The following is a 19100-nucleotide window of genomic DNA, read 5'->3' on the forward strand; positions in this document are numbered from 1 at the left end:
CAGGCATTCTTACTGCTTGAGCCACTCTACCAGCCACCACCCTCCAATTTTTTTGGATGGATTTTTTTGAGATAGGGTCTCATGAATTATTTGCTTGGAGCTGACTTTGAACCTAGATACTCCTGATCTCTGCCTCCTGAGTAGCTAGGATTACAGGTGTGAGCCACCTGCACCTGGCCTCCCAAGAGTCTTGAGTTTCATTCAGGTGGGCAGTGCAGGTGCACTCTTCCATGTTGTGGAAGTTTCATTTTTGGCTCTTAAAGGTAAGTTTATTTTAGTTTTGCTTTTGGTCCTAGGGTATAGCCCACAGTACTGGGCTATAGTCCTTACCCAAAAAGCATGAACCTTTGTTGGCTCCAGTGGAAAATGTGAGGTACTTAACATATTCCTTGAAAAGGTCTGAATAATAAATTCTATGGAAATCTCCACTCTATAATTTTTTTAGTCTCCAATTAATACCTCCCCTTAGGTTCCTGGAGGTCTTGTATGCTTTACAAGTTACCCAAGGATTTGAGAGGGATAGGGTTTTTTATGCAGACTTGATGTTTACCCCTATTTGGCTATCTCTGTTCCTGGATTTTTCCTCTTAATTTAGAGTCACTCTGGAAACCACAAATTCTCACTTCTCTATCTTCGACATATTGCTTTTTGCCTGAGATCTATTAAAACTTTTATTGGCACAAGGGCTGGCCTGATACAAGCTAATTTGTGATTATTGGAACAGGTTAAAAAATATTTCTCTAACCAAGTTTCGGGGTCTCATGCTTGTAATCCTAGCTACTTGGGAGTCTGAGATTGGGAGGATCACTGTTCCAGAACATCCCAGGTTAAAAAGTCTGCAAGACCCCCATCTCAACAGAGATGGTGGTATGCAGCTGTCATCCCAGCAATGGCAAGAAGCTTAAAATAGAAGGACTGAAGTCCAGGTTGGCCTGGGCAAAAAGTGAGACCCTATCTCAAAAGTAACGAGAATTAAAACTGTTGGAGCCATGGCTCAAGTGGTAGAGCACCACCCTCACAAGTGTGAAACCCTGAGTTCAAATCTAAAACCAACTAAATAAGTAAGACACCATGGGACGAGGTGCCTGACTGGTTAAGGTGATGGAGTGCTAATGTAGTAAGACATCAATGTATTTTGGTCTTAAATTTTCCATTTAGAAAGGTGTGTTTGGCATTTAAATTGGTATAATACCCGTATTTTTTTTTTGGAGCTTCACATAGCACTGCTAGTCAGTCCTCAAGATTTTGCATGGATGAGAAATTCAAGGGCCAGAAAGTGACCTGGAATCCCTCTTTATCCAAGTGTTAAGCTTAGGCTACATAGTCTTAACTTAAATGCCTTGCCCAGACCCAGAATTCAGCCAACTGAAAGCAATAATTGCAAACTTCCATCCTCCCCTGGTTTCAGGCTGAACACATCCCTGTCACTACTGCTTTCTTACTGGGCAGAGACATGGGTGGACACAGCTCTCAATATAAAATATACCTAGGAGCATACTGGTTTATATACAGACACACCACATTTGTGAGACTCACAGTGACATCCATATGTACACCAAGGTACAGATATGCAAAGACACACATACTGATGAGCTTGTGAGACAACACACACAGAGTGACATGCAATGGAGGTACACTCAGACTCACAATTGGACCTATGTGATCCACAGTCCCGCGATCTTAGAGAAGGGCTTACCCGCACCAACCCAAATTGTGAGAACAGTCACACACAGGTCTACAGCATCACCTGTACGAGACCCTGTACATAAGCACACTGCTACACAGAACACACCCGGACAGTCAGATAGAGATGATACTATGAACTATCTCCAGTCACTCATACAACATACAGAGGGGCATAGGCACAAATAGGCACCTAGTCATTCATTCAGATCTGTATGACTACAGTGAGCCACACGTGTATACATGAGTGCACTCCCAGACACAGATGCCTGCTACACACATCCAGACACATCCCCAAACTGTTGATGCCAGCCACATAAAGGCTAACAGACTTACCTGTGCTCAGGTATATGTATACTGAAGACACTCCAGTATCTTAGAAGCACACCCAGGTGCAAGACACAGATCAAAAATATGAGGCAAAAGCAACACAAAGTCACAAATGAGCTTAGTGGTTATGCACACATATACAAAAACCTAGACCAGAGAGACACAAGTTCACATTTACACAGAAACTCACGTATTATGTAGCCAATGGCTACTGTGAGAGTATAACATACATACATACATTCACAGATGTCCAGAGAAACAATGACCAGCTAACACACACACACACACACACACACACACACACACACACACACAGAGTCACAGTCAGATTTGCAAGGCTCAGTGTCACAGTTCCACACCCTCGCAGGAGCTGGGCTGGAAAATTGTGCTGTTGAACGCTGGTATTGCACTCATCAAGGGGAGTCTAGTATAGCTGTCCCAGCATGGGTTCTAAACAGAGGTGACAAGTGAGAGCCTGGAACCAAGGCTAGGCTGGTGTCCAGGTGGGAGTCTGAAGAGTTTAGAATGTGCCCCAGCCCACCCACCCCAGATCGATTCTCAACAGGAAATAAACTCCATCTCTAGAGTTCTTCGGCCTCCTCCTAACCGTGTGACTTGGGACAAGTTAGCCTACCTACCCATACCACAGATTTATTTCTCCAATGCGGGTATAATAATAGTTATCAAAACTATTGAGCAGTTTGCCAGAATATATATAATGACATTTTGGAAGCATGGCTTGGCACATGAGAGGAGTTCAATAAATATTAGCTGTTACTAACCGGCTGTGGTGGTATACACCAAAATCCACGCACTTGGGAGGCTGAGGCAGGAGGACTTCGAGTTGAGGCCTGCTGGGCTACATAGCAAGACCCTATCTCAAAAAAAAAAAAAAAAGGTGCTCAGGCCTGTTATCCTAGCTACTCAGGAGGCAGAGATCAGGAGGATCGAGGTTCGAAGCCAGCCTGCCCTAACAGTTCGTGAGACCCTATCTTGAAAAAACCTATCACAAAAAAGGGCTGGTGGAGTGGCTTAAGATGTAGGTCATGAGTTCAAACCCCCGTACTGGGAAGACAAAAAAAAAAAAAAAGGCCTCTTACTTTTTTTGGTTTTAGTTTTGCTTGGCAGTCCTGGGGTTTGAACTCAGTGCCTCGGGCGAGCTAGGTAAGTGCTCTACCACTTGAGCCACGCCTCCAGCCCAGCCTTTTATTACCTTATCCCTGTGTTAATAACGGTTAACATTTAGAGCACTGGGCCAAGGCTGGACTATCACCCAGGCTCTTTCCAGCGCCTTGAGTGGACTGCTACCCGACCACCTGGCCTGTCAGAGCCAGCTTGAGACTGCTTGTCCAGAGGGGGAGTCCTCCAGTCTCAGGAGGCACAGGAGGCCCGGGCCCGTGGGAACCCCTGGAAAGCTGCCCACCATCGTCAGTATCCCTGCCGCCAGGACCCTAAGCCTCTTCTGCAGAAAGATGTGGGTGGGAGCCCACCTTCCTCCACCTGGAGACGTTGGAAGAAGACAATTCCACCCGCCTGGGCGCTGATTTTAATTAGACACCAATGCAGCCGCCCACACACACCCCATATAGGTAAACAACGCCGTCCCCAGTAGGGCGCGAGACAGACTCAAAGCGCGGCCCTGCGGCTCCCGGAACTACAGTTCTCAGGAGCCAGTGCTACACACTCGGCCTGGAGGGCTAGGCAGCCCCGTGTCTTCGCGCCTCTTGAGAAATGGAGTCCGACGCCTGCGCAAAGACTCCTGGGAGGTGTAGTTCACTTCCGTCCCACGCAGGCGCACATTCCCGCGGCGGCCGCCGGGGCTGCTCTTTGTGGTGGTCTCCGTGCTTTTGTGGGGTTCGGGTTGACTTATTTGCCTGTCCTTCCGACAGTTCATTCGTTCGCCTCAGGCTTGTCTGCCGGGCTGTACTCTGTGCCCGCTGGCTCCGGAAGCCAGAGTCCGAGGCCTGACCGTGGCTCCCTAGCGCGGGGTTCACAGGAGGACAGGCGACAGGATGGCCAGGCGTGTGATGGGGCCGGGGCGTGAGCGCCGCGTGGGTGTCGGAGTGTCTGCGGACCGGTGTGATGTGGCGTGAGCCCAGTGTGCGGGGCGGCGCGTGGCTGAGCCTGTCCGAGCCGAGCTCAGGCTGGGCGGGGGTGGCGCTCATTGCGACCCCCGGGGCTGTCCTGCAGGCCGCTGTCCCCGAGCCCCAGCAGCAGGACACGCTCTTCTAGAGCTGACCAGGGGCCCTGTGGCCTAGTGACGCTGCCTAGACGCGCGCGCCATGGAGACCACGGTCCCGAAGCCCGCGGAAACTGGTACAGCTTGGCTCCTTTGATCAGTGGGTTTGTGGGTTCGCACTTGGGGAGACTGACCAGAGAGGTCAGACTAGTTTACCAGAAGCACCGGGCTAGACTGTGCTAGAGCTGAGGCTTGCTGCCCGCTGAACCTGTCTCTTCGCCGGTTCCTGGCTGGGCCAGGGCTGGGTGGGCTTCAGCTCGGCCGTGAGCGGGTGACTGTGGGCAGATTTAACCCATTTCTAGTCTCATTTTTCCATCCCCAGCTTTTTCCGCTCCGAACCCTACTTCTTCTGCCAAAGAGAATCCAGAGGATAAATCTGGTTGGGGTCTCCTGGAAGCCAGATCTGAGGTGAGTGACTGTCTTTTCCTTCTTCATGAAGAGAGTGGGCACATTGCCCAGATCTGCTGCAGTCAGCTATGGCCTGCACCTGGGGACCTGCTCTTCAGTCCTCAGGAAGTTTCATGTTTAGTGAGAACAGCTTCAGTTGAAAAGCTTAGATAACACGCCCCCAGGTGTATGCAGGAGATGAACTGTCACCAGTGGCCCTTCCAGCCAGATTCAGTCCAGTAGGTGAGCCCAGGAGCTGTGCTGGCAGCTCTAAGAAATGGTTGTGGCCAAACCTGAGCTTGGGATATGGGGTCACTTTGCTCCCACTCGGGTAAGAGTGATGACGGGAGGCGCCTGGCATGGAAAAATCTGGAATTTTACAGAACCCACAGGCTCAATAAGGAATTGGTCCTGAGGCCAGTTCTGCAGCTAAGTACAGCCCAGATCCCTGCTTTTACAGTTTTTGGACTTTTCTCCTCATTTTGTTCTAGCAGCAAAACCACCCAGCCTGTGGTGGTCTTTATAAAGATGCATTTGGCAAAATGAATATGAGGTGATGAAAAGTGTAGAAGATGGAGGATCTTTTGACTTCTTTTTAGAATTTTGTGATTGTTAATCTTCCACTTGAAAGAGGTGAGGTGTGATTCTACAGAAAGCTGTGAAACGTATCTTGTGAGATGTGCCGAGTTTCTGGGATTTGTTAGAATGCTCTGCAGTTGTATGAAACACTCAAGAAACAAGGCAGTCAAATGTAGGGTGAGATGTCATGATGTCTAAAACTTTTACATGCTTTACTCAAAAATGTGTGTGCGATGTCTAAAACTTTTACATGCTTCACTCAAAAATGTGTGTGCTTGGCCTCCTGGTGCTTACCACAGTCTGTGTTCTTACACTGACTGTATAGAAAGAGGAGGCAAAGTAAACCTATCCTATATACACCTCAGCCCAGGCCTTGTGCCTGGTCTGTATTGTGAATGGGGAGACATTAAAAAAAAAAGGAAAAAAAAATGTGTGTGCTTGAGCTGGGCATGTGTGTATACATATAAATATCTCAAGGTGGTAGCTCCCTTTTTGATTATACCTGAAAACAAAAGTTTATTCTTTTATAATTGAGTAGTGAGTCCTGTAAATATCAATTAAGTCAAGTCGAACAATGGTGTTATTCAAGTATTATATCAGTTTTTGCTTTATGTGTTTTGAAGCTCTTTTAGTAGGTGCATCTGTATCTGGGATTGTCATAAGCTCTTAATCCCTTTATGTTATGTCTGTCTCTCTGATACTCCTTGTTCTGAAATCAGTTTTGTCTAATTTCAGTGCATCTACTTCAGCTTCCTTCTGTTTTTATTTATTTATTTTGCAGTACTGGGGCTTGAACTAAGGGCCTTCACCTTGAGCCACTCCACCAGCCCTATTTTTGTGAAGGGTTTTTCGAGATAGGGTCTTATGAACTATGTGGCCAGGCTAGCTTTGAACCATGATCCTCCTGATCTCTGCCTCCTGAGTAACTAGGATTACAGGCATGAGCCACTGGCACCGGGCTTATCCTCTTACTTTTAAACAATGTTTGCATTTAATGTGGGTCTCTGGAGCTGATGTATAGTTGAACCTTACTTAATATTTTTTTAAACTTGATGCTAACAATTTTTATCTGCCTGTCCTGAGATCAAACCCAGGGCCTTTTGCACATGCTAGGCAAGCACTCTACTACTGAGCCTGGGTCTTACTTTTCTATTCAGTTTGATAGTATTCACCTTGGTTAGACCATTCACATTGAATGTAATTGGATTTCTATCTGCCATTTTGCTGTCTGTTGTCTTTTTTTCCTCTACTTTTTCCCCCTTAATGCCTTTTATTTTGAGGTAAACAAATACTATTTTAATATTAATACTATTATTATTAATATTATATCTTAATATTAATACTATTTAATATTAGAATAAATATTAAAATAAATAATAATTAGAATAATATTCTAATACTTTAATATTAATACTGTTTAATATTTAATATTTTCTTGATTCCTGTGATTTTATCTTTTTCTTTTTAGTTACTTGACTGGGAGCTAGACATTGCAAATGTTCTTTGTTGAGTGCTGAGTTTTTTGGAATTTCTAAGATAGTTCTGTGATTTATCCTGGGAACACTGAAAATACTTAGCATCAGTTTGATCCTTTCAGGAATCAAAGCAAGTCCAGAGTAGAGTGCCAACTGGGAAGGGGGTCTGATGGTACACAGGGAGGGGGTAGATGTGAGACAGGAAGGAGTAGGAGGCAGTCAGGTGAGGACACTAACTCTCTTGGTCCCTTGTGGCACAGAATTTGCTGATACATTCAAAGTTTCCTTCCTTAGAGTATGATAATCATTTCCAGCCTGGAGTTGGATCTTATTGCAATGGTGACTTTTGAAAAGGAAAAGAGCTGCTGGGCTGTTTGTACTGTATTTATAGTACTTCATACTGTACTTTTAAGTTTTGTAAGTTGGAAATTCTCAACCCCAGAAAGCATAGCATCCCACCCGGGATATGTTATAGCAGCCACCTGCAGTCCCCAGAACCGCCAGGACACCATAGTGTCCATTCAGCTCACTGTCCCAGTGACTCTGTGTCATTTCAGGAATCAGTGACTTTCAAGGATGTGGCTGTGGACTTCACGCAGGAGGAATGGGGTCAGCTGGACCCTCCTCAGAGGGCCCTGTACCGGGACGTGATGCTAGAGAACTACCAGAACCTTCTTGCCCTTGGTGAGCTTGGCTCCCTGGAGGCTGGGCATCTGTTTTGGCCTTCTTCCCTATGGTAGATGTTATGAGGATTCCTTCAGCACCAGTGCTGCCACTAGACATGGCAAGTCTTTGAAAACATGACCTCTGTCTTGGGACACCTGGGTCAAGAGGCTCCACAACATCAAAAGTCCCCACACTGCATTTTGATAGCTGGCAGATCCTCAGAGTTGTGATTGGTCCCAGAGTGAGGAGCATGGAGGAGAGGGAGGTCTGCTGGGAGGAGGAGAGTAGGACCATGGACACTTGGAGCCCATCTAACCTGGCGCTTTCCTCAGTTGACAAAGGGAGAGTGTCATATGGGTTTCAGAGTGTGCACATGGCAGTGCTTCTGAGTCCACTTACCACTTTGGGGCCTGGAGGGCTTCCTGTTTCCTACCAGTGGCACATGCTTTGCAGTGCCTTGTCATTGCTTGAGGTCATCCTACAAGGTCAGCTGGGCCTGAGAGCCGCAGCACAGCTAGCTTCATCACTTTCTCTCCCACAAGCAGGGCCTCCAGTTCACAAGCCAGATGTGATCTCCCACCTGGAACGAGGTGAGGAGCCATGGCAAGTGCACAGGGAAGTCCCTAGAGCGTCTTGTCCAGGTGAGCAGGTGTCACAGGAGAAAAGGTGACAGTCCCCTCACTTCCATCTCTTCCCCTACCCATCATGCTCCCATTTTTCTCCTCAGTCCCACTGCTCTGGACCCATCTGTGCCTTTCTGTACTGCTAGATCCTCCCTCCCTTCAACATGTATTGAGCACCGAGTGTGTGCCAGACACTGTGCTGGGAATACAGCCATGAGCAAAACTGGGCCAACGTCTGCCTTCTGATGGAGGGTGGGAGACAGAAATACATCCATGTTTATGTAAAGACTTAACAAGTGTTTGGGCTGGCAGAGTGGCTAAAGTGGTAAGAGAACCTGCCTAGCAAGCATGAGGTCCTAAGTTCAAACCCCAGTACCACCACCAAAAAGAAAAGACTTAACAAGTAGCATTTGTTAGTGGGGTTGAGAAGTCATGTGTGTGGAATTGGGAGTCAGGACTTTCCTCACTGAGAAGAGGAGGGGGAGAGGAAAGAGGATGGAGGGAGGGAGCAGGATCACAGCAGACATACCCACCCTCCATGACTGAAAGGGAGCCCTGAGCCCCCTAGCAGGAGGCTGACATGGCTCTTCTCAAATGTTTTCTCTTTTAGAGACTTCTAAGTTGGCTAATAAATAAATTAATTAACTAATTTCAACATAATGTAGTGGACAGTGAATGAAATGCTAGGCATCTAGAAAGCTTGAGAAGCAAATTTTTGTGGGAAAGAGGACGTGAAGTAGTTAAACACAGCCACAGAGCCATTTGTGAAGGGCCTGGCATCTGCAGTACAGAGGTGAGGCAGGATCTCTGCTCCTCAGCTCTACCCCTTCCACAACTTCCAGTTCTGCAATGGGTGCAGTGGTGACCACATACCCAACTTCATGGACTTTGGTTCTCATTCCAGTTTCTGCTGACCTCTCCATTCTCTTTCCCAAGATGACTTTTTTTAGGTCAGGTGCAGTGACTCAAGACTATAATCCCAGCTACTTGGGAGGTGGAGATTGGAAGGATCGAGGTTCAAGCCCAGCCCCAGGCAAAAAGTTCACAAGATCACACATCTGTAATCCCAAATGTGCAGGAGCCCATAGGTAGGAAGATTGCTATCTGAGGCCTGCCCCAGGCAAAAACAGAGTCCTTAGGGCCAAGGGTAGGGCTTCAGTGGTAAAACACAAGGCCCTGAGTTCAAAACCCTAGTACTGCCAAAACCAAAATTACTTTTTAAAGGAATTAATGTTCTTATTCAATTAATATATGTGCATTGTGAAAATTAGGATACTACAGAGAAGTACTGAAATCCCCTATAATCTTTCCACCTAAAGATGGCCATGTCTCATTTCACTATTTCCTCTCATTTGCTCCTCCACACATCTGGCTTGCCATATGTGCAGGTTCTACATCTGTGGGTTCATCCAAAAATATTTGGAAAAAAATTCCATCTGTTCTGTACACGTACAGACTTGTTTTCTTGTCATATTTCCTTAACAGTGTAGTCTAACACCTATTCACATAGCATTTACCTGGTGTCTGGTATTATAAAGTATACAGGTGGGTGGACATGTGTAGGTTGTATGAAGTGTTGCACTGTTTTTCCTAAGAGACCTGAGCACCCACGGGTTTTTGGTAACTGAGAGAGGCCCTGGAACCAGTCCCCTGAGACTACTGAGGGATGACTCAATACAAAGCACACACCACTGGACTCCTGTGCACTTGGAAATCTTCCCTTCTCCACTCACCGTGATGGGCTGAGCATCACTGTGTGCTCCTTATTGACTGCACAGTATCCTGTCATATGGATGCCCAGGTATTTCAGCAGCCCTGATTATCGCTACAACTTTTTTCTGGACCTGGGCTGTGGAGAGAGGATTATGAAAAGCCTCTGGGAACTGGACATAAGCAAGGCACGATGTGGCTAAATTGCTTTTACCTATAGGCCAAGATAGGCACAGCCCCAGCCACGAAACAAAAAAGCAGAACAGCTGCGTCTCCTAAGTTTAGGTTCAGAGAAACAGGAACGCAGGTTTCTCCTGTTACAATGTCACACCCCTCCCCAAGAACCTCTGCTCCACCCTGTTTGCCACTGTCTATAAAAGGCCCGCTGAAGGAAGACATGATGGGTTTTTGGGGGCTTTGGCTTGGTTCTTTTGCTTTGGGCCTTTTGGTGTGGGAAGCTTTTAAAAGGGAAAAGAATTACTAAAGGGAAATTGCTGAAGGAAGAAGAATGGCTAAAGAGGGGTTGATAGAAAGTCTGCACCGAGAACTTTAACACAGGCCTTAGAAAGGCTAAGCTAAAGAAAAGCCAAAGACAGAACTTTACAGTGCAAGTCTGAGCACCAAGGCTTTAAGAAAGCTAAAGAAAGATGGGACGGTGCAAGTCTGGGGGCAAAAGACTTTAAGAGTGATTAAGCTAAAGATAAGATAGAGAAAACATGGAACAGAGCGAGTCTCAGGAAAGAGATTTTAAGCAAGGTTTTTTTTTTTTTTTTTCATTTTTCTTTTATTATTCATATGTGCATACAAGGATTGGTTCATTTCTCCCCACTGCCCCCACCCCCTCCCTTACCACCCACTCCGCCCCCTCCCTCTCCCCCCCCACTCAATACCCAGCAGAAACTATTTTGCCCTTATTTCTAATTTTGTTGTAGAGAGAGTATAAGCAATAATAGGAAGGAACAAGGGTTTTTGCTGGTTGAGATAAGGATAGCTATACAGGGCATTGACTCACATTGATTTCCTGTGCGTGGGTGTTACCTTCTAGGTTAATTCTTTTTGATCTAACCTTTTCTCTAGTACCTGTTCCCCTTTTCCTATTGGCCTCAGTTGCTTTAAGGTATCTGCTTTAGTTTCTCTGCGTTAAGGGGAACAAATGCTAGCTAATTTTTTAGGTGTCTTACCTATCCTCATCCCTCCCTTGTGTGCTCTCGCTTTTATCATGTGCTCATAGTCCAATCCCCTTGTTGTGTTTGCCCTTGATCTAATGTCCACATATGAGGGAGAACATACGATTTTTGGTTTTTTGAGCCAGGCTAACCTCACTCAGAATGATGTTCTCCAATTCCATCCATTTACCAGCGAATGATAACATTTTGTTCTTCTTCATGGCTGCATAAAATTCCATTGTGTATAGATACCACATTTTCTTAATCCATTCGTCAGTGCTGGGGCATCTTGGCTGTTTCCATAACTTGGCTATTGTGAATAGTGCCGCAATAAACATGGATGTGCAGGTGCCTCTGGAGTAACAGTCTTTTGGGTATATCCCCAAGAGTGGTATTGCTGGATCAAATGGTAGATCGATGTCCAGCATTTTAAGTAGCCTCCAAATTTTTTTCCAGAGTGGTTGTACTAGTCTACATTCCCACCAACAGTGTAAGAGGGTTCCTTTTTCCCCGCATCCTCGCCAACACCTGTTGTTGGTGGTGTTGCTGATGATGGCTATTCTAACAGGGGTGAGGTGGAATCTTAGCGTGGTTTTAATTTGCATTTCCTTTATTGCTAGAGATGGTAAGCATTTTTTCATGTGTTTTCTGGCCATTTGAATTTCTTCTTTTGAGAAAGTTCTATTTAGTTCACATGCCCATTTCTTCATTGGTTCATTAGTTTTGGGAGAATTTAGTTTTTTAAGTTCCCTGTATATTCTGGTTATCAGTCCTTTGTCTGATGTATAGTTGGCAAATATTTTCTCCCACTCTGTGGGTGTTCTCTTCAGTTTAGAGACCACTTCTTTTGATGAACAGAAGCTTTTTAGCTTTATGAGGTCCCATTTATCTATGCTATCTCTTAGTTGCTGTGCTGCTGGGGTTTCATTGAGAAAGTTCTTACCTATACCTACTAACTCCAGAGTATTTCCTACTCTTTCTTGTATCAACTTAAGAGTTTGGGGTCTGATATTAAGATCCTTGATCCATTTTGAGTTAATCTTGGTATAGGGTGATATACATGGATCTAGTTTCAGTTTTTTGCAGACTGCTAACCAGTTTTCCCAGCAGTTTTTGTTGAAGAGGCTGCTATTTCTCCATCGTATATTTTTAGCTCCTTTGTCAAAGATAAGTTGCTTATAGTTGTGTGGCTTCATATCTGGATCTTCTATTCTGTTCCACTGGTCTTCATGTCTGTTTTTGTGCCAGTACCATGCTGTTTTTATTGTTATTGCTTTGTAATATAGTTTGAAGTCAGGTATTGTGATACCTCCTGCATTGTTCTTTTGACTGAGTATTGCCTTGGCTATTCGTGGCCTCTTGTGTTTCCATATAAATTTAACAGTAGATTTTTCAATCTCTTTAATGAATGTCATTGGAATTTTGATGGGAATTGCATTAAACATGTAGATTACTTTGGGGAGTATTGACATTTTTACTATGTTGATTCTACCAATCCATGAGCATGGGAGATCTCTCCACTTTCTATAGTCTTCCTCAATCTCTTTCTTCAGAAGTGTATAGTTTTCCTTGTAGAGGTCTTTCACATCTTTTGTTAGGTTTACACCTAGGTATTTGTTAAGCAAGGTTTTAAAGAAGACTAGAAGCAAGGTTGTAAAGAACTGCAAGGAGTAAGGCCTTAAAAAATAAAGATAGAGAAAAGAAGCAATGAGGGTTGTACATCTCCACCCAAGCTCCCAACACACCTGATCCTGCTTTCTGTCTGTCTATTCTTCTCTGAATCTCCAGTCGCCTCCAGTTAAACCCAGTTAGGTTCAGTAATAACAAGGGAGGGAGCAAGAAAACAGCACCCCTCCACTGGTCCTCTTCTGTCCCTGTCCTGTACACCTTCTGCAGACTGACCATGTGCCTGGTGGTGGCCTCACCTCCCTTGTAGTGATGAGTACTGTCACCTTCTGAACTACACCCATGTCACTGACCATCAGGTGGCCCTGCCTTCATGTTCCCATTAGCTGGTCCCATTCCACATGTCTGAAGTTAGACAGCACTTCTTCCCGTCCTGCCTTTGTAAGAACTTCCAGCATGCGCTCAGGCCTCACCGCTGAGTTTTACCTTCTCCATCCACCCTCCCGCCACCCGCCAGGCAACAGCAGGGAGCACAGTTAAATTTAGCACCTAAATATTTCTTGAGTCTGTTGCTTCGTATTCATCCTCACAGCTCAGACACTAGTCTGAAGGTGCCATTTTCTAACCAGATTATTCACGTGACCTCCTTAACTGGTCTCCTGCTGACCAGCTTTGTTCCAGCCTCTGTGCGTGACACCAAAGCCATCTTTAGTATGTCACCCCTATGTAGAAAGCCTTCCTTCCCCAGGACTCTTCCTATTGGGTACCTCATCCTACAGGCACCACCTCTTGGCCTTCCTCACTGCTAACCTCATCCTCCTCTGAGGCACCCTCTTGCCTCTGAGCTTCTGTATGCACTGTTCGATCAGTGGCAGGCTCTCTCCTGCTCACCCTCCACCTAGCTGCCTGCCCAGACAGGTCAGGATCCCCACACTGCACAGCAGGGAGCAGCTCTGCCTATAGCACTAGACTGCTCTCCTTGAAGCTGTTAGGGAAGATAGAACTAGAAATAAAAATCTCCTACCAACATAGAACACCTTTCCACAAATGTAGAAGGAGAAAAACCCTTTTCATTATTGCATAAGCATTTAACTTGGTGCAGTGCATATCCCAGGCTTCATTTACGGAACCAGGCCAATCCAGCCTGTCACACATGTCAGCTGTCTTCCTCCAAGGGAAAAGGCAACTTCCCATATCTTTGTAACAAGCAGCAGGCTACATCTGGGACTAAATTCTCACAGAGAGAGGGACAGGACACCACCTTCCTTCTTTGTGTGCACATTTCACAGAGTGGCTCTAAGAATGATGTCCTTAGGGTACAAAGCCAGCAAGAAGACTATTTTGCTTCTAAAATGATATCCATGCCTCTCAGAGCTAGAAGCATTTGCAGTTCCAGCTGTTCTAAAGGAAATACTAAAGAGAGATGGAGTACCAGGAATTCTCTTTGGACACCAGAAAATTTTTGTCAGTACTGGGGATTGAATTTAGGGTCACACCCCAGCCTTTCACCTGTAGTTTTTAAATAAGATCTTGCACTTTTCCTAGGCCAGCTTCAGACCACCTGGGGTTATAAGGGTTTGTCACCACACCCAGCCCCAAGGAAGTATTTAATCATTCCTTCAGACCTGTGTTAACACCAGCACCCGACCTACTTTCCGGTTTCCTTCTCTTTCCTTCCTGCATTGTGCCTTCACGACTTCAAGCCCTTTGGCTCTCGTGGTTTCCTCTCTCATTTCCCGGCTTACCTGCATCTCCAGGTCGACTGTCCAGTCTGAATCCAAGTCCATCCTAATGCCAGCTTACAGAAAATTCTATTTGCCATCTCTTACAGAGCGGGAGCCTACTGAGATGAAGGAAGAGGCCACTCCACAGCAGGCTGCTTGCAAAGCAGAAGTGTCCCAGGAGCTGATCCTGGCACGGCTGCAGAGGCCGGGTCTTCTTGGCGCCAGCCTGGGCTATACGCAGGCATGGGAAGCCCAGATGGTCACTGTGTGGAACAGCGAGGCCACGCTGCGTAAGCCAGCACCTGCCACGCGCTGGGACCTCACAGAAGAGAGCTGTTGGGGACATCGTGGGTCTGTAGAGGGATTCCCCCTCGGCTGCCCCCCGTCCACCCAGCAAGGTGTCCCTCCAGGAGAACGCTCTCCTGCCAGATGCCCCAAGGACAGCCAGACCATGTTGGGGATAACCCCAGACCACCAGAGAACGTGGCCAGGGGAGAGGGTTTTCAGGCCCGGGAAATCGCCAGCTGTGCCCCAGCAGCGAGGAGGGCTGGGGATTGGGCCCCGCACGGGCCCGGGCGTCTTCACGTGCGGCCAGTGCGGGAAGAGGTTCCCGCAGAGCGCGGCCCTGGCTCTGCACCAGCGCTGGCACGTCCGTGAGAAGGCCTACCAGTGCGGCGAGTGCGGCAAGGCCTTCCCCTGGAGCACCAACCTCCTCGAGCACCAGCGCAGCCACACGGGTGAGAAGCCCTTCTTCTGCGGCCAGTGCGGGAAAGCCTTCAGCTGCCACTCGTCGCTCAACGTGCACCAGCGCATCCACACGGGCGAGAGGCCCTACAAGTGCAGCGCCTGTGACAAGGCCTTCAGCTGCAGCTCCCTGCTCAACATGCACCTAAGGGTGCACACCGGCGAGAAGCCGTACGAGTGCGGCGCGTGCGGCAAGGCCTTCAACCAGCGCACGCACCTCACGCGCCACCGCCGCATCCACACCGGCGAGAAGCCCTACGAGTGCGGCGCGTGCGGCAAGGCCTTCACCTGCCACTCGTCCCTCACCGTGCACGAGAAGATCCACAGCGGCGACAAGCCGTTCAAGTGCGGCGACTGCGCCAAGGCCTTCAGCAGCCGCGCGCGCCTCACGCTGCACCAGCGGACGCACACCGGGGAGAAGCCGTTCAAGTGCGCCGACTGCGGCAAGGGCTTCAGCTGCCGCTCGTACCTCGTGGTGCACCAGCGCATCCACAGCGGGGAGAAGCCGTTCAAGTGCAACGAGTGCGGGAAGGCCTTCAGCTCGCACTCCTACCTCATCGTGCACCAGCGCATCCACACCGGGGAGAAGCCCTTCGACTGCAGCAAGTGCTGGAAAGCCTTCAGCTGCCACTCGTCGCTCATCGTGCACCAGAGGGTGCACACCGGGGAGAAGCCCTACAAGTGCCACGAGTGCGGCAAAGCGTTCAGCCAGAACCACTGCCTCATTAAACACCAGAAGGTCCATTCTGGGGAGAAAGCCTTCAAATGCGGCAAATGCGGCGAGGCATTTGGCTGGAGCTCGCGCCTCCTGGAGCACCAGCGGCTGCACGGGGAAGAGAGGCCCTTGGCCCTTCAGCTGGGCCGCCACTTGCTCAACACCTACTACGTGCCCGGTGGCCTGCTGGGGGCGGGGGACACAGGGGAGCGAGACGTGGACCGGATAAACGCCCTGGACGTGGCAAAGCTCTTGTGTGTGGTGCAGCCCGCCGCCAGCAGGAACTTCCCTCTGGGGAGCAAGGCTGGCAATTAGGGTGACCTGCAACTGGTCAAGGTAGCCACTGCCAGAGCTGTCCCACAGGTAGGCACCCTCACCTGGCTTGCTCCTGCAGAGGCAAAGCCTGACCCCTGGCCTCCCATGGGATCCACAAGCCAGGACCCCTCTTGCTCCAGCTGGTCACGCCCCGGGAAGACATTTCAGAAGAGACTTGAGGCCACTTGAGGATGTCAGTCATCCTGTTTTCCTTAATAGGTCTGGAGGTCATTTATGAAGGGGGGGTGGGTTCTTGCCTGTATACAAAAATGAAGGCATGTCAAGTGTGGAGTCCTTAGACAGCCTCCTGACGGGTTTCAGTCAGGAATTCCCTTGTAAACTATTATGTTCAGAATAATAATTTAAAATAATAAAACAGAAGAGTTGCAAACAGGCCTACCTCCATTATAGTCCATTATTTTATTCCCAGAGGGGAGAGAATGTCGGCGGCATTTGGAAAACAGTGGACTTCCCTGACTTGCTTCAGGTGAGCTCGGGCAGAGGCTGCAGTCTGCAACAGCTCACTCAGGGTGTCCCTGCAGCAGTCTCAGCATGGTCCCTCATTGTAGTCAGGTCTGACAGGCCAACATCACACTTTGGCATTTAGCCCCTGGTGAGAAATTGAGAGCAGACAGACGCTCAGTGTGTCCAGAGAAGATGGGCATGCATGGAAACAGATGTATCTAGAAGCTTTCCTTCACTGACCGATGCTGGGCAGGCACCCCAGGCAGTGCCTACCCTTGCACCACTTAGCTCCAGTCAGAGGTGAGGCCTTCCATAGGGCCTTGTGAGGTAGTCAGCTTCATGGCTGTCCCATGTGGGGCGGTTGTAAAAAAATTCAGAAAGACATATAGGAAGACAGTATAGATGCTTCTTGGCTTAAGATGGGTTATATTTTCTGATAAACCCATCATAAATTAAAAATAATGAAGTGAAGAATGCATTCAACCCACCAAATGTTTTACAAACATCACAGCTTAGCAACACCACACTGTAGAATACCAGTTATTGTCTATCCTCATGGTGGCATGGCTGCCTGGGTGCTACAGCTCAGTGCTACTGCTCAACATTTCAAGAGAGGATCAAATGGCATTTTGCTAGTCCAGGAAAGGACAAAATTCAAAGTATGGTTTCTACTAAATGCATGTTACTTTCACACCTTGGTAAAGTGACATCGGAAGTTGAACCATCGTAAGTCAGGCATCATCTATTTTAATCTGAAATTCCTCATTTCTACTCAGTCCTATGCAAGGATAAGCGCCTTCTCGGTGATCATAGTTTGTATTTTGTATTGTTCTCTAGTTTATGAAATGCTTTCTTCCAGAAGCTAAATAACCACATTTCAGAAAATGTGTACTTAAGAAAAATAAAACACCCATAATTCTTAATAAAATTGCATTTTTCACTTTGATACACTGCCTTCTGCCTTTTTCATATAACAGTTTTACATTTCTTTAAAATTAGTGTAGGGGCTGGGTATGGTGTTGCATTCCTATACTCCCAGCTACTCAGGAGGCAGAGGTAGGAGGATCACAGCTAGAGGCTGGCCTGTGCAAGAGCATGAGACCTTATCTGAAAAGCTAACTCAAGCTAAAAGGAGTGGGGGTGTGACTCAAGCAATAGAGTGCTGCCTAGCAAGATGGAAACCCTGAGATCAAACCCTAATACTGATTTTTTAAAATAGCATATGTTATTTTTTATTATTTTTTACTTAGCTGTATAGTAGAATCTTTTCCCCAAATAACTGAATTGTCCTTATAGCTATAACTTAACTGGTCTGTTACTTACTCTTTTGTTGTATGTTGAAATTATTTCTCTATTTGGTACTATCATAAAACATTCTTGGGCTGGAGGCATGGCTCAAGTGGTAGAGCACCTGTCTAGCAAGCATGAGGCCCTGAGTTCAAACCCTAGAACTGCCAAAATGCATACGTTCATATATAATTCTTCATTAACCAGCTTTTTTCATTCTCCTTTTTGAGTAGATTTCTAGAAGTGAAGATTTTGAGAAATGAACATCTTAAGGAGTTATTTAAGTACGTTCTAGTCGTATGTTTACAAAGTAGTACAATTTTGTTAATCAGAAGTCAGTTCCAGGGTGAATTTAACTAAGAAATATTGGAAGCACTTTTGTAAATGTCACAGTGTACCCCTAGTACAACAACAATATAATAAAAAATAAAAGTAAATGAAAGAGACCTCCTCCCACCAAAAAAGAAAAAAGAAAGCAGTGTCAGGCTGGAGATGTGGCTCAATGCTAGGCACTTGCTTAGCATGCCTGACCTGCAATCCTCCTGTTCATGCTTCCTGCGTAGCTGGGATGATAGGTACATGCCACCATGCCCAATTTTTATTGGTTGAGCAGGATTAAGCAAATTTTTTGCTCAGGGCTGGCGGCGAGCCTCAGTCTTCCTGATATTCATCTCCCAAGTAACTGGGATTAACAGGCAGAAGCCACCACACTCACTTTGGTCTTCTTGAAAATTGTTTGAATGTATCTTTTGTTCCTCTTTCTAATGAAGTCTTGACATTTTCTTTTTTTTAACTTTATTTATTGTTTTATTGTTATAGTGGGGGTACATTGTGGCATTTATGAAAGTTCTTACAATATGTAAAATATTTGGAAACAATGTGTCTTAATTCAATTTCATAGCAAAAGGAATCATTTTCCAATTTTTTTATATTTATATATTTAATACATTTAATCTGTAATTTAAAACATTCTCATAAAAAAAATCTCACCACTTCCTTTCAACTCTGTACTACAGGTCTTCACCATCTAATAAGCTAATAATTAAAAGTAAAGATCTAAGAAGTGAAATTATGTGCATAAAAAATATTAAAAATCTGCAGCTAAATTTCGAGAGTAAATTTATTATCATATATTTCTGGAGATCAGAGGTCTACAATGGATCCCCAGGGTTGTGTTCCTTCTGGGGGAGACATTTTCTTAAATTTACATATAAACACCATTTTCCTCTCTGTTTGCATACATGTATATTGAAGAAATTTGAAAAAAATCACAAAATTGTAATAAAAATGACCCTCAGTATTAGTTTGTGGTTCATTACCTGGAGATCAGTACTGTTAAGTACTGTTTTTTACATCCATTTCCTTC

The 19100-nt window shown here is 46.4% G+C and overlaps 1 protein-coding gene and 1 non-coding gene across 7 annotated transcripts; both read left to right on the forward strand.

Annotated features, from left to right (window-relative positions):
• Positions 1 to 3802: 3802 nt before the first annotated feature.
• Positions 3803 to 17393, forward strand: Znf74 (zinc finger protein 74). Of its 6 annotated transcripts, none has more exons than XM_074060588.1 (5): positions 3803 to 4329; positions 4555 to 4660; positions 7251 to 7377; positions 7902 to 8000; positions 14316 to 17393. In XM_074060588.1, exons 3-5 carry the CDS (start codon positions 7344 to 7346, stop codon positions 15980 to 15982), a joined length of 1800 nt encoding a protein of 599 aa, XP_073916689.1. In that variant the 5' UTR covers positions 3803 to 4329; positions 4555 to 4660; positions 7251 to 7343; the 3' UTR covers positions 15983 to 17393. The 6 variants fall into 6 exon arrangements, with proteins under 6 accessions (XP_073916689.1, XP_073916687.1, XP_020016229.2 ...); XM_074060586.1 differs by having other exon boundaries at positions 4575 to 4660; XM_020160640.2 differs by having other exon boundaries at positions 4575 to 4660; positions 7905 to 8000.
• Positions 5496 to 5627, forward strand: LOC141419104 (small nucleolar RNA SNORA51). The gene has a single exon (XR_012443768.1). It is a non-coding gene; the product is annotated as a small nucleolar RNA SNORA51 (small nucleolar RNA).
• Positions 17394 to 19100: the final 1707 nt, after the last annotated feature.

The sequence above is a fragment of the Castor canadensis genome, chromosome 18 (assembly GCF_047511655.1).
Source record: "Castor canadensis chromosome 18, mCasCan1.hap1v2, whole genome shotgun sequence".
Classification (NCBI taxonomy): Eukaryota; Metazoa; Chordata; class Mammalia; order Rodentia; family Castoridae; genus Castor; species Castor canadensis.

What these genes read in the sequence shown, in the direction of transcription:
- Znf74 (XM_074060586.1), top strand. Translation starts at nt 4,296, where the DNA reads ATGGAGACCACGGTCCCGAAGCCCGCGGAAACTG. An exon ending in CCAGAACCTTCTTGCCCTTG is followed by an intron (nt 7,378 to 7,901) that starts GTGAGCTTGGCT and finishes CTCTCCCACAAG; the next exon opens with CAGGGCCTCCAGTTCACAAG. An exon ending in CCCTAGAGCGTCTTGTCCAG is followed by an intron (nt 8,001 to 14,315) that starts GTGAGCAGGTGT and finishes CATCTCTTACAG; the next exon opens with AGCGGGAGCCTACTGAGATG.